Source organism: Anarhichas minor, unplaced genomic scaffold, assembly GCF_050575085.1.
Source record: "Anarhichas minor isolate MPS153535 unplaced genomic scaffold, ASM5057508v1 ptg000010l, whole genome shotgun sequence".
Classification (NCBI taxonomy): domain Eukaryota; kingdom Metazoa; phylum Chordata; class Actinopteri; order Perciformes; family Anarhichadidae; genus Anarhichas; species Anarhichas minor.
The window spans coordinates 6,839,007-6,852,768 of record NW_027466456.1 but is presented as its reverse complement, the minus strand read 5'-3'; the positions used below and the strand labels follow the sequence as shown (position 1 = coordinate 6,852,768).

Below are 13,762 nucleotides of genomic sequence, written 5' to 3'. Positions count from 1 at the left end.
GAAGAGTGCAAGGCAGGAATGAAAAGGAGAAAGGGAAAAGTGGGAGTCGAGGAGAGAGGGAGGAAAGGAAAAAAGGAGAGAAGGTGATAGAAGAGAATGTGAGGAGGTGATGCTAAAAGGATGATGACGACGACGATGATGAAAGGAAACAGTGCTTTTCTCGCTTGCTCCTGCTCAAACATAGACGATCTTTCTCTAAAACCTACTATCATTTCCCCAAACACTGACTGAGAGAAATGACTGCTCCTCTGAGAGACCAGAGGAGAGGAGAGTTGTGAGAAACCTGGCTTCAGTGTAACGAAAGACACATTTCTGTCTCTCTCTCTCTCTCTCTCTCAAACACGCACAGTTTCATGCATCTAGTGCATTGTATCATTGTAAGCAGGGCAAGCCCATGCACTCACTGAGCTAGACGCATGCAATGATGCACGCATACATAAGCAAACATGTTTTCAGCCGCTCCGCCTCTCATCTTTTTATCTTTTACTTGAGAAGCTACATTGTGCCAACTGTATCAAATGATAAGACTTGCCATCCCGAAAGACTTGATAATACGGCAGAGGAAGAAAGAAATCTTATTCCTGCTATCTTCTAATCATGGGGAGAAAAAAAAAAGAGCAATGTCCTTGTTTTAAGTAAGATTAGTGTTCCTGGGTACAGATGGCGTTTGAAAAAGCAGCGAGAGGAGAGGCGAAGAGACTTTGAAGAGTGGAGGTGCCCTATGCTTTAGCCTCTGTCAGAGCAGAGCTTCAACCATCTGTCTAATGTGCGTGTGCGCATGTATCAATGTGCATATCTGAATGTTTGTCGGCTACCACAGAGGCAGTTGGATTATTGGGGGGAAAGAAACTAAAGGCAGAGGGACGATGGTACAAGTCGTCCCTCCCAGAAAGTGCAACTCTGCTCGTATTACCTTGACCGTTCTGTTCTCTGCTGCTGGACAGGCAGAGAACAAGGATTCAGTGTGGTGTCAGTCTGAAGGGGAACATCCATTATTCAAGTCAAGAGAGGGGAGAACATACCAACCGTACAGAGGAAGGGCGATTCATTTGAGATAAAAAATAAATAAATTGTGCAAACGTGAACGGTCGGAGTACAAGAAGAAAGCAAAAAGCAAACTGTAAAGCCGAGCAGTCTTGTGAGGAGACGTCTGTGGCTCCACTTTCATGGCTCTGGAAAGACTAACAACAAGCCACACTACGATGTGGCATTTCCCTGACCTTGAAATGCATGTTGTTTTGGTATTTCTGTACCCAGCACAGCAGGCATGGCACAAAGGTGGAAGGAGAGACAAAAGGAGACGGGAGTTTCATGCAGATGAGGCAGCACAGAGAGATGCTGGTGTTTTAGAGAAAATTGGCTTTGGTGGTGCTGATCTGTTTTCAATGCTCCGCACACGAAGGATTTTTGAACTGATCGTTTTGCAAATTTCACCAGCAAGGGCAAACTAAATGGTACAGAATAAGACTGAATAAAATAAACAATTTGGATTTAACATATTCCAAACAATAGTCCCATTAAATTCAGTGTGACAAAAGAGAATGCCAGCAGATTATTGAATAGCTTTTACTACTACTCACGACCAACATTGCTTTTAGACTGTATGAAATCTTTTACCCTTCAGTTGGTGAAATCACGACAGCCAAGTAAAAGTAGTAGGACAAAAGTGGGTGTCCATTCTGCAGCCTCTAACGTGACAAAAAGCCAGAAAAGGGTGCTCTTTTTATGACCGATAATGTAAAATCTTGAGTAAATCATATGCAACCAAACACCAGGCTGCTGCAGAATATAGAGGTCACGAATGTCTATGAACCTACTCACATGAAACCGGTCAGTTGTATGTTCCTGGGGAGACTTTTGACACTCTCCGGTCTGTTTGTGTCTCTCTCTTTCCTCCTCTAAAAATACCAAATTACAAGGGATAACAGCTTTGTGTGCTTCCTCTCCAAGTTCTAGCAAAAGTGGCGTTTCAGTTGTGCTAAAGTAAAATAGCTTTGGTCAAATTTTACAGGGGTGAGTCACAAAGCAAGCAAATCTGCCAACAATTTTGTCAGCGGTGCCATTATTGTTGCACGTGAACATCATAACATTTTTTATAGCCTCCAACAGAGTCACTAACTGCACACAACGGTTCAACAATAAAAATGTGCAACGTCATACACACCAAACACGACACGACTGGACTTTCAATACCTCCATAAACTTTAATGTAACTTTAAGAGACCCATCATGTGCTTCTGGCAGCATATTTGTAATGCTGCATGTTTGAGCATTAAACTTCTCAAACATTATCATGTTTCTTGTCTAGGCGAAGCGAGTTTTGACATTTGGCAAGAAATAATACCCAAAATGTCTGAAAAGCTTTCAAACATGGACGCCTCATGCCAGCAAAATTTCAAGGTAACTGAACCTTAATTTAACGCTATTTTGATCAGGAACAATAATACAACTGCTCAATACCAAATAATTATTCATTCAGTGGGCAAAACACAACACTAAATCTTGAGTTGTATGATGCCATGAACACTTGCGTCTTGTTGCCATGGGAATCCTTGCCATTGCTACCTTCCATCCCACATGAAGGGAGCTCAGCATCGGTCTTTTCACAGCCAACCCAGACACACACTGAGCAGCAATTCACATCAGAACCAACGTTTGTAGAAGCCAAGTATGTGGATCGATTGTACTTGTACATTGATCAGGTAAGCATTGACCTCTGCCCGCATAGAGGTCCGGGATGAAGAACTAGGAAGAGACAAATATCGATCCAAAGCTGTCCCTGATATCATATCTGTTTCAAATTGAGGCTAGCTTAAACCAGCAGTCGGAGCACGAGATCACGGCCTGGCTGCCGTCCCTGGAGGTTAGAGAGAGAGAAAGGAAAGGGGGAGAATCCGACCAGTGCTATTTGCACTGATAAAGAGACAAAATATTCTTATCCATCCAGAAGGAATCAATAGACTGGGGAAGGGAGAGAGGAGGGCGATGGGATGGAGGAAGACATGGAGAGATATTCTTGTCAAGTCAATTTTGTGTTCACTCTCTGAGTCTCTGGGGCAATTTGGTGGTTTTAGTGGACTTTGTTTCTGCTGCTTCTGACTGTAAGTGATGTTAACAGCGATGTTTCTAAAGTTCCTTCTTGTCTTTGTGAACAGAAGAGTGACTGCAGGGTGCATCCTGTTGATGAGGAGGTCATTTAGAGAACAGACTTCATGTTCCCAATTTAGCAGAGCTGGAACTGGTGATTATCGGCCCATCTGCCGATGGTCACTGGAGAACATCGGCTCCTTCAACAACTTCATTGCGTTTTCTATGTATTTTCGGTCTATGCATCACTCGTCTCTACAGCCCACTCTATTTCTGTGGACAGTGTTAGGGTGTGTCTCAAATCAGTCCCTACTTGAGTAGAAACAGTGAATTGCTGAGTAAATTGGATTCCAGGCACTGATTAGGTTCCTAATTCAATAAACATGGGGGCACTGGTGAGTCACTGATGACCTGTGACACGACTTCAAGGCACCATTTGATAATGGCGTCATAACAACAGTATGTACAAAAAAAAAAATACTGGACAATGCACAGGTTTTTGGACCACAAAGCAGTCTGACACAGTATTTCTGTGTCTCCCTCTTTCTCCATCTTTTTTTCTGCCTCTACTTTCTTGTTCTGTACTTACATTTTTGGCTGTCACGGGAGAGTTTTAATTTGCAGCCCATTTCTCTCTTAATGGCAGCGAGTGTGTGGGTGTGTATGTGTCTTGTGTGCGTATGCCTGTACAGTAACTGAGAGAAGAAAAAGACGAGTCAATGATGTCGGCAGACTGCTCTCAGGGCCCTTCTAAAGTCCTCCATGTTTTTAATCACCAGCAACTCTCACATCTAATTGATCATTAACATTTCTCCTGCTGATCCTTAACCCTCTGGGGACACCTTGCAGAACATCTCTTATTATTATCTTTGCGTCTCTGTGTGTGCGCATGTGTTTCAGTTTTAGAGCAGGTACAGTAGGTAGGGTGATAGTGAGGAGAGCAATTACTGTAGTTGAGGGTGTGTGCAGGCTCAGTGCGAAAACACCTCCTGCTCTAAGTATAAATGAAGTGACCAGTGATAAATACACTGTCTGCATGCTGCAAGAAAAAAAATGGATGTCTGGTAATGATAGCTGTAGTTCAAACTTTTTCGGTCAGGTGACGTCACCAACTGTTGTACTGTAAGGCCCGCCGATAACCCTTTTCACGAGTACCATTCGATGAAAGAAGTTGGGTTTGAAATTGGTGAGTAATTTAGAGTAAATTAGTAAAGTAGGAATTTGTTTAAGTGGCATCAAACAATTGGCAGTGTGCGAGAAAGGAACTAAATCTTTCAATTATTTGAAAATGTCTGAAAAATACAACATAGTGTGGAATACATCATTGTAAATATTTGATTTTGCTGTTTGAAACACCAATTTGTTTATCCAAGCCCAGGTTAAATCTCAGGATGAGAGAAGGAACAATTAACTCAACATAACATTAATTCCCTCAACTAAGCATTTATTTTCCTTTGATCTGGGTGCTCATCCTATCCCCAATGGTAGAAGTAAAACCAATGCAGCACTTTATCTGAACATGCTCTTGTGAACCCAACCTACTGTATGGCAAATGCATGGAAACATTGCCTTCCTGTGGCCAGCACCACCCGTGTTGAGATTTGTTTTATTCATGGCATGTGGCCTGAGCTGGGAAGAGATGTGCATGTGGCTGTGGTTGAACACATATGTTTTCGGTGGCCTTGCTGTGTGTTGCGTGGCTGTATCACTTTGCAGGGAGTCCCCTGGGGCTATGTAGCATGGTGGCACGACGGGGCTGTTTGTAAAGACAGATCTGCTGGAGATGAGCACACTTCATCTACATGTGTGTTGATGAGGGTAGAAATAGCCCTTCCTTTTCTCTCACACTTCCCTTCCACTGGACCCCTCCCTAGCTCTCCCTTCGCTTCCTCCCTCTTCTCATTTCCTCTCCTTCCCACGTTTCTGCTCATCTACGCCCTCTGTTACTTGCTTTTCTCCCCCCCCCCCCCTCGTCTGCACTCCCTGTCTCCTTTTCTCCTCTCCTTTGTTTTCCTTTCCTCTGCTTTCCCCTCTCCTCTCGCCCTCTCTCCTCCTCCTGTCTCAGTGTGTACAGACAGGCGTGCACTTCACCGCCAGCAGTGATTTATTCTGCTTAGGCAAATGAGTGTGGCTTACAGCATGCTGCTCCCTTTCTGCTTCATCAGTACACATTGCACATAACACTGGAGCAGGTTGCAGCCTGTAGGCACACACCACCCCTGAAATGGATCTAAGAGACACGCTGGAGGGGTTCTTCTGCAATAAAATGGACTGATGTGATTCATTCCTGTGTTTTGGATGTAGTGGAATGTGTAATTGAGCATGTATATTGCACAGCTTGTGTATCTCATGTAATCACTGTTTTTACGACGGCGCCCGGAGCTACGGTCGTGGTCGTAAAATCTGCTATTGGGGTCACTCACTCACTAGTCAATGCTTGGTGGACAATAGGGCTGGGCGATATGGTGGAAATCATTTTTTTACAATATTAGAATAAATATCTTTGGATGCTGGTACATCGGTTTTATTTTGGTTGACGATGATCTATGAATATGTACCCATCTACAGAAGTCGGATATCCTTTGTTGAAGTACTTCTGCCTTCCTGCACTTTTTCACAATGTGTTACCACACACAGAGCAAATGTTTTCAGGAGGTCGTTTTCTGTCAAATTTCATGCGTTTTCATGTTCATTAAGTTATTTACTTGCACTCATTTTATGCAAAGATGACGGATGGTCCTGTACTCCGTAGAATTAACACATTGAGTGTGGATGTGAGTGACACATAGTGCTACAGTTACATGTTACACTTGAGATTACTTGTTTACAGTTTCAGAGACAAGTGCAGAGAAATATGTCACTTACAGCTGCCATCTTTGTTGGCTGAAGAAAGTACGTTGCTACTTGCGCAACAGGCAGAAATAATATCTTCTCTTTTGTGCAGCACACAGCATATTTATTGATTTAGATGTGCATAGGTGTATTTCAGGATTCTGGAAACAAACGTTTTTTGGTGTTTTTTTTTAAACGCTCGGTGCCTGGCTGATCACGTGAGTCTGTGTATAAGTGTGAAGAGAGAGGAGGCGCTGCCCCATGGATACCTGTGACCTGGTCGACGAGGATGCGGGAGGTGATGATGCGTCCGTACTGGGAGAAGAGCTGCTCCAGCTCCTTCTGAGGCATAGTCTTGGGCAGGCCGCTCACATACAGGTTGGCATCACGGATGGAGGCTGAGCTGGGTCGTGCATATGACACCTGTAGGAAAAGATGCGGAGTCAGAGGGCTTGTGTAAATAAATTACAGCTCCAGTATTGTACAAGTCATTAACTTCCTAGGGGGGGGGGGGGTTAAATCTAAAAAAGATTAAAGCGTGAGATACAAGGATTTTGGATGGGCAGGGGTGCGGGTCATTGGATCCTCCACAGGGAGGAAAATGTGACTGTGTTTTCTTAGCACACCTTGCCGTGGGGATTATCGTTGTCAGGAAAAGATTTAGCTGCTTAGAACACTGGAGAGATAACACTTGAGTCGTTTGCTGGGGGAGGCAGAGGGAACTTTGTTCCCTTGAGTAGACACAACAGGTGTGAAAGGACAGCTCTGGCAGCCAGGGGAACAGGATTAATAGTATTAGGATGCAAACTCTGTATGGTTGAATCAATTGGGTGAATTAAGAGACTTTTTGGTCAAAGAATGGAGAAAAGAATGGTAAGAGTTCATATATTGTGTTTGCATATGTCTTTTTTCAGTTGGCTATTTCATTTAAACATTAGCAATGAGCCTAATAGTAAGTAACCAACAGCCTTTAGTATTTTAACCAAGTGCCCTTTAGTCTTGCAAATCCTGCAGAGTAAATCATCAGTTTAGTTACGTTCAGTAGGTATACAGCACGGGTAAAACCTTCAACATGCTCTCTACTGCAGAGCATCTGCCCTGCATTTCTTAAGGATTAGAACTGGGAGTAAATCTTTTTCCACTGTGTCCCTTCTGATTTTTCTTACCTGCAGTATGCTGTGAAAGCCCATGCAACCATACACACACTCACAAAAACTAACACCAGCACATCAAATCCATTACAGTCTTGCCCTTGCAAACACTCGCCTGGACAGCAATCTCACAGATGGAGTAAAAAGACTTCCTCGTGTTACCACTCACCCCACACAATTTCACTCATTGTCACACGCGTACAGAAACACTTATCCCCATGCACATGTCCATAATCATGCACACACACACATCACATACACACACATAATCTTCTACTTAGAGTATACTGTGGATGAATGTCCTCTCTAATGGTGCAAATGGCGATAACTGGTTATATTGTGCTGTGTGTGGCTCCCAGCAGCAGCTCTCTACCAGAGAACTTTCACTTGTCAAACGTTGTCCCCAACATCCTCATGTGCAGACACGATTTTGCTCAAGCAAAAGTTGCCTAAATCCCATTACAACTGCTGCCGACTGGAGCAGCTTTCCCTTGGAGTGCTTTCATTACCTCTGACAAGTGGAGACATAAGCCATCAAATAAGGTCAAAGTAAGGCAAATATGGTGGATATGCAGTCATATCCTTGAGCAACAGCATGGAAATCCTGCTGCACTCTAACGGTGGGAGAATGGGATTGGGAACATCTGGCTCTCCCCATGTCTCACTTTCCTTTCACACATCCTTTCTCTTTGGCCTCTCTGCTCAGCTCCTCTGTCTTCCTCTTCCTCTCTGCATCTCTCTCTCCTTTGCTGCCTGGATCTTTTCCCTCTGCTTCCTTCCTGCGCACTGCCTCACTAAACCTTTCTCTCTCTTCCAGATTCTGCCGCTTTTTGCTCCTTTTTTTCTCCTCTGTGCAGCTCTCCCTCATTTTCTCTCTTTGTCAGCCAACTCCAGATGTCTAATCCATCAACACCTCCTCAAGCTGTGAGCGCTATTGTGTACGAGTGCGGTTTGGTGCGCGTGTTAAACTGGAGTGTGTGTGTGTGTGTGTGTGTGTGTGTGTGTCTGTGTGTGCAGAAAAGCTTGAAAAAGTGTGTGAGATTATGTACATGCATGTCACTGTGAGCTCCTCTCACCTTTGGCATGCTGCTTCCCCTCACACCTCAGAGGGAAAGCAGCATCGCAGCCACCGCTGATAAAATCTGAGGTGTCATGGCGGAGGAAACCGCAGCAGCGAAACCAACTCAAAGACACTACAGAGACGCACATTGCCTGAGAGCATGTGAATCTCTGGGCCAAGCGTTTCCTCACAAGTGTCGTGGCAAAGAGTGGGAAGGGTGTGACATGAAAGAGCGCCAAGCTTAATTTCAGAATTACCGTGCTGCCTTTTAATTTACCTTGTTACCTTCAGGGTATTTCTGTCTGTTGTGGAGGGAGAAAGCAAGGAAAGAGGGTAGTGGGAGAGAGGAAATGAAGTGTGAAAGAGCGATAGCGCCAGACAGAGATGCAGGGTTGTCTTCTGTCATTACGTCATTACGAATATCGCCTTTATCTGAGGAACAACTTCAGGCAATCTCTTGTGTCATGAGAGTGTGAGTGAAAATCTGTGAACTCTGCCGACTACACTCAATAACAGACCTCATGAATTCCACGCTACGTAAATGACCTTCAACATTGTCCATTGTATATTAAAAAAAGCCTACTTTCACTTAAGTCTCTATGTTGGTAGTTGCTTGCTTGTATCGTACCGCTCTTATTATCAAGAACAGTGCTCCTGTAATGCCGATGTGTGCGCTCTCACATACACAACCAAGCGCACTGCTCTTTTGGGTCATACACTGGTAATAGTTGCTTCGGGAGACCCCTGGTTTGCTGATCGCAATGACCGAATCATACAATGTGGATAATACACGCACTGATCCACCCATCAAAACCGCATCAAACCACCACACATCCCACCTCAAACAATCCTGCATGTTCACACACATGCAGGATCACATATCTCTCTTCTTTTTTCTGTGGCATAAATTAGACAAGAGCCAGGATGCTGTGCTGAACCAAGGCCGGGCCGGGCAGCGTACATTGTCTGGGGGAATAGAGGGATTCTCACAGGGATTGCCTATTCCCAACTACAAGATAATCCCATCCTAATAGATCAGATGAGATTAGATTAGATCAGATGACAGAAAGCGAGAATCCAGGGATTATCACAGAGCAACAGATTACTGCCCAGTTTAAAAGCAACAACATATCGGCAGGCGCAGAAGGGACGATAGTAGAGGATATAAGAGAGGAGAAAACAAGATCAGTGTGAAATCTGATGTGTGTTGATTTTATGCGAAGGCAGGAACAACTGCTTGTAATTATGTTTAATTTGTAACCTTTAAAAGATGTTTAACATGTTTGGAGAAGGGATTTATCTTTCTTACCTGACAACTCTCGGCAAGCCTGCACATTAGTCATGCCATTAAAATTCAATAACAGAATCCTCAATTATTTTGGAAAATATGCAGTGATTGATGTGTTTCTTCCCTTTTCACTCTCTATCTATGATTTCACCTTTACATTTTGACATTTAGAAAGTAATTAGCATATCAGCCATAGTCGCAAGCTTTTTAATATGTCTCTTTGATTTGAATGGTCTTTTTTTACTTTTTGTCGCTCATGCACGTTAAGCCCATCTTTCCCTCCAGCTCATTTACAAACAGAATCACTATCTAAAGGGGCTTTGAGAAAGAGCAAAGCAGCCTTTTAACTTGAGTTATGCATGATCTCCGCAAATTTATAAAATCTTGTGATTTTTATCAATTATCAAGCAATTAATTTAATATTTTGCGGTAATGCTTTTCAAATATTTAGCTGTTGAAAGATACTGTGCATTTGTAATGGAAGCAACTATGGTGTGTTACAATCAGAGGTGTTTTAGCAGTTGTACACGGTGTCGGTTACCTTGATCGTTTTGGTCTGAAGTCTGAGTCCATTTAACGTGTTGATGGCTTTCTCTGCGTCCTTTGGATCGATGTAGTTGACAAAGCCGTAGCCCAGACTCTGTCCTGAAATGACAGAAAGAGGGAAAGGAAAACTTTTTAAATGTTTTCTCCATTCAGTTGTTTTGTTTCTTCAAATTGCTCACTGACAGCAAGACATCTTCATTTATACTCATCATCCACACTAAAAGGTCTGAGGGGAGACAGAGAGACTCCCCTCATTATTAGAAGAGATAAACACTTTGTCCTTTTACATTTGGAATGCGGTACCATATTTCATGTTCACTAATAATTCTACTCTCTCTCAAACTTGGCAACTTGTATTATGTTTTTGTAATTGATGGTAGTCTACATGGACTGTATACACCCATTGGTTTGTGGACTGCTGTTTTGAAGACTCAAGCATTGTGACCGTCACCATCTTGATTCTCTCTTGTTCAAGAGAGTGGAGCTAGACAGACATTTTTAGGCGACCAAAATGTTACAATTAACTTTCCTGAGTTGAAAACACACTGTGAAAGGGTTAAAGTTCTAGCTGAAAACACGGAAAACTCCCAGACCGTGAAATGATGTGGTAGCGACCTGTCAATCACAAGGTAGCCACGCCCTAAAGCATACTCATTGTCTATTTTACTCTAAATGAGACCATCATTTGCAAATCAACATCACGCTGTATTGAAGAAGACTTGAAACTAGCGATTGAGACCATAAACTAATGTTTACAATGTTTACTGAGGTAATAAATGAAGTCAGAAGTAGCCTTATTTTCTCAAAGACTTCTATACAATCAGACTTATTTTTGCAACCCCCTGCTGGCCATTAGAAAGAATGCAGGTTCAAGGCACTTGAGCACTGGCGTCACTTTTCAGACCTGAAAGTTGCTGCCTGGCAGTCAAAGAAAAAGAAGCTAAAGTTACATTTAGACGATGTTGTTATTCGATGACCAGAGTTTAATGCCTTTGTTCCTAAAACTGAAAATAATACACAGGCCTTGCTCCCGTCCATAGTCACCCTCGAGGGTATCATGCATCTTTTCCTCCAAAAATCCTTTGTAACATCTCTTCATCACTACTGACAAGATCACAGTGACTCCTGCCTGGAGCGCCAAGAGTCTTGGTGTGACTTTTGTCAACCATGTGAAGCCTGCTCAGTTGCCACAGCATTGCAGATTTGCACTCTACAACATGTGATGGATGAGACAGCCTCTTTCCAGATCTGTACACTGTATATACCCTCACAGAGACCCTTTTTACTCACTATTCAACTACTTAAAAGATCAGCAAATTATCATTCAAGAGATAATCCTGGGCAAATAAAAAGAAAACATCTCCACCTGATATTTCATGTCATGATAACAACCTTATAAATAGGGAATGTGTAGACTCTGATCCATGCACTCCTCGGTATTGGTTGCTTGTTATATTGTTGATCTTGGAGCGGGAATTTACTCTAGTAATACTTTTTTTTTTAAATGCTCAAGATAGAAGCGTCAACGACTGAATGCCTAGAATATGTCATACATTAGCGTCAAATTCTCTCTGAACTATGAGAGTAAAATGCAACCAGGCCCCAGCATATAAGTATCACAGTGCGTACAAACAGCATATTTGTTACTGTCTTTGCATCTGTACAAGAAAAGAGAGAGAGAAGAAAATACCACCCCCATTTCCCTCGAAGCTTAAATTGTCTTGGATAGCACACTCCCTTTGAGTGTGAAGCAGGCCTGACATCTCCCAGTGTTTCCCCGACAGATCAAGCCTTTCAACAGGCGTAGGACTTTAAGTAGACGCCTCCAGCCATCAGGGCCTTCAGTCGGCTACTTTTCAACAAACAGCCCCGATCCGCAAACGCCACACACAAGTGCAAAGAGAATCCCAGTCAGTTTAAGAAGAGCAGCATGCACACATTCACGCTAATGGGAACAGACAGCGGTTAGTCAGAGACAAAGTGAATCACAAAATATGGAGCATGGCTGTTTCACAAAATAAATACATTTGGGCTATGGATATCACAGCGCAGAAGAGCTCAGCTGTGAGCAGTGGAAGGGCCAGGAGGGACTTGTAGTCCTAACATCAAACAGCTGATGATTTTCTCTTCTTCTCTCCTCTCCTCCCTCTTCTCCTCTGGATTAACTGTGGATTATCAGACGCTCTCTATTGTTAATTAAAAACCTGCCATCCTGGAGAGACTACTGCTATTTTTAACTAACCCTCCTCTCCTCCCCCTCCTCCTCCTCCCTGACTCTCAGCTGACATCAGGTGTTAGGTTTGGCAGTTTAAATATACCTCACAAAATCATTCTTTGTGGCTCGTCCTCTTTATTAAATAGTGAATACACAAAAGAGACCACGAATAACAAAGAGAAAGAGAACATGTGGCAAAACTAATGAATGGAATCAGTTGAAGAGAAATAATGCATGTAGCTTTATTTAGCCAATAAACCGAGATGGGCCATGAACGGTATTCTAAATGACCCAGTAGTGTACAGTATGCCGATGAATTCAATATTTTAGCAAACATTTCAAACTGTAACTGTTCATAGGCGCATGGATTCAATTTAAACTGACATGAAAATTCCAGCTGGGTGCAGAGAGCTGAGAGCCTGCCGCTTGTCACGCTCTTCTTCCACCCTCGCCTCCCACTTTCCCATCACCTTCCTCACCCCGCTCCCTCATCTTCAACAAGAAATGTGAGGTTCGACAAGCGCAGCTACCAGAGGGTTAGCTGACAATGAAGTGTGCTGGCGAAGAGCACTCATGCAGGGCAATCGAGATGGGCTGGCTGCTGCTTAATGGTACCGAGACACTTGGCACTCATGGAGTAGTCCAGGCAGCCAAATGGGGCCAAACTTGCAGCCATGGACGCTGCCGCTGTGTGAATAATGTTTTTACTTGTGTGTATGCACTTTCATGAGCGTGTATGTTGTCTGCATGCAGAGCTTAGGCTGGTATTGGTGTATCTGCCCACCCCCACTCTCTTTTTCACTCCCTCTTTGGCAAGGCTGAGGGCCTTCAGGCTGGAGGAAAGAGGGTGGGATCGAGGCTCACTGGCTGGCAACAGTCCCCAGGTGAGCGATGAGATGAGGGGAGATGGAGAGAGGCATCTGCCTGCAGCATCAGGAAAGCTCCAGGAGGGGATTCCACCAACCATTTCCAGCCTGCTAGGGAGCAGCTAACAGCAGGGAGCTACCGCCAGACCGCCTGGCTGCCAGGAATCTGCACGGATGGGTGGGAAACGCCAACGCTCCACACAGATGTACACACATGTGCACACAAATGCAAGTAAACATGTAATCACTCAATCACAGAGGCACACACAAACAAACACAAGCATTAAAGTAAGTCCCCGCAGCAGGACAGCGAGGAGTGGAGTGGCTGGCAGCTAACCAGTGAATGCATCATTGCGCGTGTGTTGTAGTTCCTCAACCGTTTAGTGAATTTCAACACTGAAAAGATAAAGAACACCGACTATTTCCATCCTTTATCATATGTATGCACTAGCAATCCAATAGATGCTCAAATAACCTGCAGTATGCATGCAGAGGCAGCACGCAGTGTGGTTGGCTTCATTCTGTCACAACACCTGCCCTGTCCACCTCAATACTCCCCAGCAGGATCAGCATTTGGATCACACCACCACAGTGCCCCGCTCTGTTCCGGCTCAACACACCGAGGTTAAGCACAGTTTTGAGGCAGTTTAAAATGGTTCAGCATCATTTAACTCAGCATGGTGTCTTATTGGAATGTAAGGATAAGGCCAGCTCAGG

At 43.8% G+C, this 13,762-nt stretch overlaps 1 protein-coding gene across 3 annotated transcripts in view; it reads right to left on the bottom strand.

Moving 5' to 3' along the window:
• elavl4 (ELAV like neuron-specific RNA binding protein 4) overlaps positions 1-13,762 on the bottom strand; it is a 66,256-nt gene that overhangs the window by 12,452 nt on the left and 40,042 nt on the right. For all 3 annotated transcript variants that reach the window (XM_076087892.1, XM_076087894.1, XM_076087895.1), the window contains 2 exons: positions 9,960-10,063; positions 6,189-6,342 (listed from right to left, as the gene is read on the bottom strand). In XM_076087892.1, the coding sequence (XP_075944007.1) occupies positions 6,189-6,342; positions 9,960-10,063 (258 nt within the window). The remainder of the gene's footprint in view (positions 1-6,188; positions 6,343-9,959; positions 10,064-13,762) is intronic.